The 9,943-nt window shown below is 39.9% G+C and overlaps 1 protein-coding gene across 6 annotated transcripts in view; it reads right to left on the bottom strand.

The window, feature by feature from the left end:
- TRIM9 (tripartite motif containing 9) overlaps positions 1 to 9,943 on the bottom strand; it is a 100,970-nt gene continuing 91,027 nt past the window's right edge. For 3 of the 6 annotated variants that reach the window (XM_039865138.1, XM_039865142.1, XM_039865139.1), the window contains 3 exons: positions 6,525 to 6,828; positions 3,939 to 4,101; positions 1 to 2,078 (listed from right to left, as the gene is read on the bottom strand). In XM_039865138.1, the coding sequence (XP_039721072.1) occupies positions 2,016 to 2,078; positions 3,939 to 4,101; positions 6,525 to 6,828 (530 nt within the window). In that variant the 3' untranslated portion in view covers positions 1 to 2,015. Of the gene's footprint in view, positions 2,079 to 3,938; positions 4,102 to 6,524; positions 6,829 to 7,673; positions 7,698 to 8,114; positions 8,157 to 9,943 lie in introns of all 6 variants that reach the window. The other 3 variants (XM_039865141.1, XM_039865143.1, XM_039865140.1) reach the window with 3 other exon arrangements.

Genomic DNA, 9,943 nt, shown 5'->3' with positions numbered 1-9,943 from the left:
TTCTCTCATAAAAACTATTTATTAGCACACCAGAAATATCATTTTCTTTTCTAGTACAGTAGCTGTAAGCATCTCTATTTGTAATTCTGTGTAAACTACATGTTACAAGTCACTAGAAATCTAATTAGCAGGATGAATTTAATAAAGAACAGGAGTAACTATGAGTCTACAGCAGCCCAGCCATCGAGTCTCATTGGAGAGTAAATCAAATATCAACCTAGTGTTGCCCCGCAACAGAGTTCTTCTACAGTCGAGAAAAACCAAGATGAACATCAACAGGATAGCACCCATTCAATAAATTAGGTACACGTAACTAGAAAATAATCTAAATCAAGTAAGCACAAAAGTAAATAATTAGCTATTTACATATATCACTTTTTGCCCAAACTTTCATTTGTTAGCTTTCCCATCCTACATCTTCCCTTCTATTTGTAATTCTTGGTTTTTTTTTTTTCCTAGTGAATTTCTTGGCTCGCTGGCAAATATTTAGATAACTAATCAGAACTTCTTTTCAGATCCTACATTTTCTAAAATTTCGTGTCAAACTAAAGAAACTGAAGGGTAACTCATGTAAGTCTATCTCTATAGAGAGAAGTAATAAACATTATTATTCTCTTCTCAGTCTTAGCAATGACATACAGTTCCATTTTCCCCCCAACATTATTTGAAGTACTCCAGAAGGTTAGTTTGTAAATGGCAGCTGAGTAGATGGATTTCTCATTTGTAACAGGCACAGAGAGTATACATGGAGACAGGTGTGTTTATCCTGAGAATGTGAATGCTGTGGACTGCAACTTAAGATCCCCCGTTACTGACGATGGGTCCTCTTCCTTCTGGCCACTATCTTTTTTTTCACATTTATTTTTAAGGCTTGGTATCATGGCAGCATTAACAAATAAGAATGCTGACATCATTTCTACCAAAGAAGGGCTCTGTGATGGATGGAAGCAGGTACCAGAATTAAAACAGCACGGTTGAAAAGGCATCGAGTTGGTATGTTTCTGGTGCTATGGCCAGAATACGTGGATTTTTAGCATCATTCTACGAGATTTAAAAGATCTTGCCAATGAGCCTCTTTGCCCCGTGTTTATTTCCTTTCTAGTTACAACAATTTGTAATTATTTTATTTTTGTTTGTTCTCCCAGAATATAAGCTCCAGGAGGGCAGAAACCACACCTGCTGTATTCACCGCTGTTTCTCCAGTATCTAGAACAGTGCCTGCTCCATAGTAGGCTCTTAGTTAAAAACTTGGATTAAGTAAGTGAACCAAATTGTTAAGTCCCCTGGTCTGCCTATGTCTAGAGATTTTCCAGTTTCACTGAGTGACCAGAGTTCCTGGTCCGCCCTAATGATCCTACCCACTGTGAACTTTTGGGGTAGCTGTATAGCTGATACTTTTGTGCTTTGATGGATAGTTAAAACTTTTCAATGCTACATCCACTCTGCCCGCCTCCCAAAGATTAGTTATGCAGAGTTATTAACACTGCATGGGAGGTAACAGGGCAAGAACATTCTAGGAGGTAAACTGCAAGCTCCAAATTCAGCTCATTCTTTCCTTCCTCTCCCTACAACCTCTTTGACAGGAAGCTCAAGAAAAAAGCTATCAGGAGAATTTCCTCTTGACCGTGCCATTTCAGTAAGTCACCAATAACATGATCAGAAAAGAACAAAATATAACTCACTCACATAAAAAATTAAGTTAAATATAAGTAAAATCTGGAAATAGTGGCATGGTGGGCTGTCTAGGTCTTCTGTTGGTTGGAATTGCTGAACTTGAAAGCAAACACAGGCATTACAGCAGTAGAGAGGTTGGATGAAAAAGGAGTGGAGCTGTGGGGTGTAAAGACTGTAGAGGACCAGCTGTGGGTGTAAAGACTGTAGAGGACCAGCTTTTCTCTCCTCCTTCTTCCTCTCCTTCCAGCTCTCTGGTGTCTCTCCACTCTCTGGCTGAGCTCCTTGCTGTTGCTCTTCAGGTGGAGGTCAGACTAGGCAGCTGGCGCCTCCACCGCATGTCCTTAGGCAATTGATGCTCTGCTGGAGTAGAAGTCAGGGACTGGGAGCCCGGTGTGAAGTGTGACCTGGGGGGAGAGACTGTGAGTCCTGGAGGCACCCTAGAAAACGCCCCCTGCATCCTCCTCCCCAGGTCACAGTGGGTATGTTCCTACTTTAAAAGGGGGTCTGCTCACTTTAACATCTATCTATTCTAGAAGACATTAAAGGGAAGTCTAGTAGAATTCAGCCTGTGCTAAGAACCTGGCCACCATGGTGGGCTCCCAAATCCCGGAGATAATATAGTTCTTATCCACCTGCCTTTTTTAAGATTCTGGAGGAGACTGTATTCCTTATGACTGTAGACTCAGGCATTGATCTGCAGGTAGCAAAGCCTATTGGCCATATCGTAGTGATCGCTGCCAAATCCATAGTTAGAGAAGAGATGAGCAGACAACCTTTCCTTTATTACTTGTCCACTCATTATTCCAATTAGGATAAACCTTTCATTTTGAGATTGCATAGATGATTGCCAGCTATGAAGAAACATGGGCACTTATCCTATTTCACTGATTTGTCTGACCTCAGTGGACAAGGCTGGAACCGTGAAATCACTGTCATCTCTCCCTTTCTTCCCCAGCCCATCTTTATCTAAAGATACTCAGAACAATTGAAAATGTGGAAAACTTTGAATGAGCATTTTCTAAGATTCACTTCTAGAGTAATTTATGGTTTTCTTTCCTTCAATGTGAGGGCTAAACCTGATAGACTAGATTTCAGCCTCCCAGAAAACCCCAACTAGTTGCAGGAAGAGAGGAGAGCAGAAGTCACTGGGTTGATTACTGTACATACTGATTCTCAAGCCTTAACTAACTTAATTGCTGAATGAGGTTCACAGCTGACGGTGCAAGTTCCCGCTCAAGAGAAAAATGAAAGTAGTGGCTGGCAGGGCACACCCTTCCCCACATGGCTCTGATCTTCTTTCCCACTGCCCCCCACCGCCATGGCTCAGCCTTTTGGTCCTTCCGTGCCCATGTAAGGCCCCTCATGGCTTAGAAGCTTTGCCCTGGCTGTTTCTTCTGCCTGGAAAGTTCCACACAGCTCACTTCCTCACCGCCTTCAAGGCTCAGCTCACCGGTGACTACAATAAGGCCCACCCACACTGACCACCCAGTGCCCTCCCAACCCCAGCATTCTTGATGCCCATATCCTCCTCCTGGTCCTTCCTTTATTGCACTATTGCCTTCTAACACACTATATAATTAAAGTGGCAATTGTGCTTCTTATTTGCTGTCTGTCTCGTACAACCAGAATATGAGCTCTTTGAGGGCGAGATTTTTACCTGTTTTGCTTTTGCTGATAAACAACAATACTTATAACAGTGGCTTACATATTAAAGGCACTCAATAGATAATTGTTGAATGAATGGATAAGAAGAACCTGTTGTTTTCTATTCACAGTAAATCATAAGTAACTAACTTTCAGGCAGGAACTGTGTTTTCCATCCCTGTAGAACCAAATAAGAGTGCAGAGAAGACGCTCAAAATTTCTGATACTTCAGTCCTACACCTCCAGCCCGTCTGCCCTGCCCCGCCCCTTCAGGCACTCATGGAACTTTGCACAAGTCTTTTGTTTTTATGCCAGCTGGTTTAAGAGTTCCATTTCTACTAGAGATAGAATCGGGGCTCAGAGGGACGATCGTTAGCGAACCATGAATATGACTCCAATTTCCCACTTGCTGTTAACTAGACTGTGACCAAGTAAGTATAAGGAAGGGGCTCAGGCTGGTTTGGAATCATGTCAGTTGTCAACGTTGACCCCTCTCCCGCCTCCTATCCTGCATGTCTAACATGGTTGGCTTCCCTTTTCCAGGGATGGATTTATTTACCTGCCAGGAGCAGCCTCTGAGGCCCAGCCAGCAGAAACCTCTTCAGGGGCACGGCGCTTACCTGCACATTCCTGTTCAGGCTGACTGCCGGGAAGAACAGGCCCTCCACATTTTCGAACGCTATGGGCCCTTGCTGCTCATCGTTGATAAAAAATGTCAAAGTTTTTCTATTTAAGTCGAGGAGGACCCCTATTGTGGCCCCTTTTGTGATCCCTCCCTCAGTTCTGTGGGAAAAGAAAACAATTAGGTTTCACTTGTCTGTCGTCCTTCTAGAAGCTTCCCTTTTGTATGGTTAAACCAGTGTTTCTCAACCTGTTTAAAAGCATCATCCCCCAATCCCAGGAGCCTTTTAAAACATATTTTTTCCTAATCTCTCCTCCTCACAGAAAATTTTAATACCACAGATATACTCTGTATCTGTTTATGTGCTGTATGTATATCTGTTCTTTATATATAAGAAAGGTAAGATTTTTTTTTTTTTTTTTTGCTCACTCTCCAAAACAAATTTCACTCCCTTGGGGGAAGTGTCAGCCCGAGTTGAGAATATATAGGTTCAACCACGCTGCTGTGCTATTGCTGAGAGGGAATTCATTCATACAGAGTCTCTACCACTGAGACACAGCTCAGAAAACAAAACATTACAGACCAGGAAATGGGCTGTCAGAGTTCTGTCCATAGTTATGTCATACCCCTCACCCAAAAGGTGTGAATTAAATATCATTTAATACAAAATGATTTAACTTAAAAATCAAAATAAATAAGCACTTCAGCTGAACCTAAAACACATGCATGAAAAATCGGATTTGGGGGTTTATGCTACCCATTAAATAGAGACACTCATTCCAGAAAGATGGTAGTTTTTGACATATTGAGTTTGAATTGGGAAATTGAAGGCTCTCTATAAAATGACATCATTGAAGAAGAGGATTCTCCTTTATAAAGTAATTATGCTGTAGGAGATGGAGTGATTTTTAAAGAACCTACATTCAAATGTCATTTTACAATGAATTATGCCTTATGCTTTAGTTGATGGTTTCACAAAAGCTATTAAGCATGATAACCAGATTTGTCTTTTTTCTCCTCTTCGTGATCTAGTAATATTGAATTTCATCCTCATCTCAGCAGAGCGCAGAAATTTAAGAGTGTTGTTCTGTTCCCCTGGCGTGCAGAATACAGACTGTACATAGCTGTTAAAAAATAGGTTTATAAATTACATCTTGTTAATTCACAGCTTCAATGACAGCACAAGTGACATGCAGTTTGCATGCAAGCAGACACGTTCAGATTTAAGAATGTGTTTCTTTTCATAGTGTGACAGTTTTGTTATTATCCACTCCATCACTCCAAAATAAAGAAGCTAAAAGGGAAAAGATACATGGTACATTGGTGATGGCATCGGAGATCTAGTGACGGAGGGTTCCCCAAAAATGTAAATCACTGAAGATAATGGCTTATCTACATCTAGTAGGATTGATATCAGGCTTAAATGGTGTGTGTGTTCACTTAGAGTGATAGTGAATAATACACACCAAAATGGAAGTATATAAAAAATATCCAAGGGAATGGAAAGTGGAGGACCTAGGAGTCCTAATGGCTGGAGAAGGGGCAGCGATGAGCATATAGAAAAAGCTGAGACAGTTGAATTCACTATTTTACCACTGCCTGACTCACTTTCCTTTGATTTGGCTGAATAAAACTGAATTTTTTTCAGAGACACCGATGAGAATGTACCCTAAGGAAATCTTCGAGAATAAGAAGGACCAGTGTCCATGAAAGACACTTATCTATCTAAGAAGTTTGTGAAAAATACATTTGAGGTAGAAAACCAAATGAAAAAAGGAAGTCTAAGGAAAATATTACAGTATGGGTTAAATTACAATTGCCTATATTTTGGTGTTAGAGAAAAACCTAAGGAGATTACTGTTCTCTTTCCCCAGTCAACTGAATCCATACAATCATAAGACAGCTCTTCAAGTACGAAGCTATCCAAATTGGTGCCTATAAGATTTAGTCTATTAAATGGCTTCTATTCTGAGCAGTGGTATTGATAATAATCACCATAATAATAACAATGGCTTCTATTTTTAGGTGCCTCTGCTGTGAGGCATTTTTGCATATCCCATTTAATCTTGTGAATACTCCTGCATAGAAAAATATTATTATCCTAATTTGGTGGATTCGAAAATCCAGGTTTAGGAAAACTCAATAACTTGTCCAAAAGTGCTTTTCTGATGAGTTATAGGACTGGATTTTAAATCCTGGAATGTTTTCCTATAATAGATACACATGGCGATTCTTAGTTTCCAGCCATGGGTGGAATATAGCAATGAATAGCCTAGGAAAGTGCTCACGTCTCTGTCATTATGCAAAACAAACAAACAACAAACAAACAAAACAAAAAACCAAACAAAACAAAAAAACAAAGCAATAACCCCCCTGCAAATAAAAAAACCCCAACCAAATAAACAAACAAAAAAACCCCTACTAAGATGGACTCAGTTAAGACTAGTAGACATCTGTGCTACTAAGTGAAGACCGCCTGCCTGACTTCCTTAATGTTGTCTATTTGATAGGTCTTTAAACTTGGGCTCTCATTTTTGACCAGAAGCCAACTTGAAGAAGGCTCGGTTTGGGGGCTGCAGGGTACCTGTTGGTGTGCGAGTTGTTGTGCATGAACCAGCTCCGGTTATTGTCCACGTACATTGCCCAAGCTTTGTCGTCCTTTCCTAACATCACATCCTTCATCACATCCATGCGAGCCACGCCAAAAGCAGGGTCGGGGTGGTTGTCATAGCGATCCACAGTTAATTCCCAGTAGTGGACACCCTTGGAGAAGCCGGTCTTCCCCAGCACCACCCGGTCATCATAGCTACTGCAGGTCACAGTCAGGTTGTCATTGGAGAAGATGATGTCAGAGTGTGCCGAGCCAGGGTCAAAAGCAAACCAGGCCACTGGGAACAAGAGAAGGGAGTGGGTTACTAAGACGGACCCAATGAACTCAACACCATAAGAGGCTCCTGGGTGGGGGAGGAGTGTTGTGTCCTGTTTTCATGCTGCCATGCAGGAAGGAGGTGTCGAGGGCCAGAAGGGGCTGTGAGTGTACAGACAGGGGCCACGTCCTGGGAGTTGGTACTCTCTGCGCCCAGAAGCAGATGGAGGGCACACGACCGATTCAGCAGGGGTTACCTGGCTCAGACTGCACTCCCAACCAGAGGATCCGGGAGTGAAGTGGCATCGATTTTGGAAAGTGCAAGTCCCTTCACCCGGTGACTGGCAGAACAGTACACCAGAGACATAAAGGAAGAGGGATATGCTTAAGATGCTTGTGTAACTCTGGGGAGAGGAGGCTAGGATCTAGAGTCCTAGATGGAGGAGGGATAAAACACACGTGAAACCAGAAAATGTCCCTCAGCAGGATGCTAAAATCTAGTCGTTGTGAAAATGTCCTCACTGTTAGTGAAAGCTCAAAAGCCATAAAGCTATCGGCAACATAAACGAATTTTCACGAGTGATCGTTGACTTGGACATAAGACAGGTTGCTTCGTAACTTGAAAATACAGTTTCTATGTTACTCCTAACACTAACATGTAAAATATTTTGCTAGCACAGTCAGTATTTTGGACATTAGGTGTAGAGAGAATAATGTCTTTGTATACATTGTTATGCCCCGAATTCTAAATGCTGCCTACAAATAACACGCTCTGGAAAGATGTCACTGCCGATTTATTGAAACTGTGAGTCACCTCATGTGCATATAGGCCTTTGCTATTTGTAACAGAATAAGGTTATTCCATACCTGCCAACAGCTTTTTAATGTCAACTGTTGTCATTCCAAGTGAAAGGCATGGGAGAGAGAAATGGGAAGCAAAATTGACATTGATAAGAAAACAGCTCTTTTGATAGGCTAATATCAAAAAACGAGTTTAATTTAAAACACTACAAACACTACAACAGATAGTCTGACTGTACCTTCACCACATTTAGCGCTCATAAAGAGTGCTTTGCATTGACATATAAGAAAACTGGGAGGAAAGTAATCTTGAGGTATAAAATTTAAAAATACAGGTATCTCTTTGATTTTTCTAAGTATTCGAGAAGTTGTTATAATGAGATTTGAATGACAATTAGACAATTTTATTGACATAAAATAAGCTACTTCCATTTTATTTTGTGAAGGAAATTAGTGAGCATACCAATCACATAAGTAAAAGATAACAATTACAATAGGTATACTTGCCTAATTGAGAGTAAGGTGCAGATTGTGTCTCAAAATTGCATCCTATAAAGAGATACTACACATCAAAGCTATGAAACAACAACCGGGTTGATAAAAATTATTTGTATACACTTAAAAGCACCAGCTGAACAGAGTCACCAGAGGCCTGATTCATGAAAAACCAAAGCCCTTCCTATGTTAGTTTACTTTGCTGGGTAAAAATTGTTTCTCTGCCTTTTGAAATGAAAAGTATATCTTTTTTTCCATTATCAAATCCTCCTCCAATTGAGTCTAATCTGTACAGCTTAAATTTCCATCATCTTCCAAGTTCAATCTTTTCCACTAAAGTTTCCACGTCAAGAAGGCTTACTGTTTAAAAATAGAAAAATTCATCCAACTGAAATGGAGAAAACACTGGGTCTTGATAAAACTCCATTCTATATCACTATTCCATGAACTTCTAACTCGAGTTATGCCAAAAGGCCTTTGTTGTGACTTGGGCCCAAGTTAAATGATCCATATTTAGCTAAATGTGAATGTAATACATATGACAATAAATACAGATAATAATTATTAATAATGACATGAAGTAAATGTAGTAAAAACAAAAATTACCTCATCTTCTTAGATTTACTACATCAATCCTTCTCATCTAAGAGAGGGGAGGTGGGATGGTAGATGGTGGGGTAGAGAGTGGTCCCAGAGATATATTAGAATCACCTGTGGAACTTTTTCAACCACTCTCCCCGCTGCCTTAAGATCTGGATACCCCTATCTACCCCATGAAAAGTTGCATTCGGGTGGAAGAAGCAGTCTTGTCTTAAAATGTTCAAAGGTGTGTAAACTATCGTTTCAAGTGGTGTCAGGGACTGATCTAGAAAATGTGTGTTTGTTGAGCTAACTAGCGTATTCCCTGGAAAAGATCGTTCAATTTTTTTCAACTCGGTAAGGCCCTTACATGCTAATTTCCAAAACAATTAAAGGATAATACACCGAATTAAAAGAATTTCAGAAGAATTAAAAAAGCAATTTAAAAAGGACTAATGATTGAGTCAAAAAACAAAATTTAAAGATTATGATCTTACTTTCGGCTACTCACATATAAAAGAATCATTTTCTCCCAAATCCATGGCTGAATTTTATGTTTAGTTTCCATCATCGCTTCAATTCCTGTTCTTGAGCTAGAGCTTAGCGAGTACAGAAGTTTTAAAATGGAATGAGTTTTAAAACTGGATCTCATATCCACCTTTGGAAATAAATTTGTAGAATCTGAATAGGGCTTTTAAAATTTTTAAATGAATCATGCCTTGTGCAAGTCTTTTTCAAAACATATTTTCTGAAATCTTTTTACATTCCTTTAAACACACCATCATACATTCAAGATTCAACGATACAACTATAACAGTGCTGTCAAATGCAGCCATCAAATATCCCCAAACCCACATTTCATTTTATTCTTGAGACAATATACGTTACAAAGACTATTACAATATTTCAGTACATTAGACACAAGTGAAAAGGATTCCATAACAAAGCGTGTTTAAAAGCCAGTAGTGCACAGAAAAACAATAAGAAACATAAAAGCACAAAGAAAAATGTCATTTTAAAGAGAGCTTGAAGTCCCTGCATCCTTTTTGCACTGCCATGCTGTGGCCTTCTTCATTCCAGGATGTGGGATGAGCAAAAAAAAAACCAAAATAAAAAACGAAAGAAACCTTTGGAAATGTGAAATGTGCATCACGTGTATCCATGATTACAATATAGTCCTGAAGAGATCAAGTAGGTTTGCATTGTAGGTATTTAAAGATTCTATTTGCTAGACAGTTCACTGCATGGTAACACAAGTCTAG

This window comes from Pteropus medius, unplaced genomic scaffold (genome assembly GCF_902729225.1).
Source record: "Pteropus medius unplaced genomic scaffold, Ma_sr-lr_union100, whole genome shotgun sequence".
Taxonomy (NCBI): Eukaryota; Metazoa; Chordata; class Mammalia; order Chiroptera; family Pteropodidae; genus Pteropus; species Pteropus medius.
Note: the sequence above shows the minus strand (reverse complement) of the source record. Positions and strands in the feature narration are given on the sequence as shown.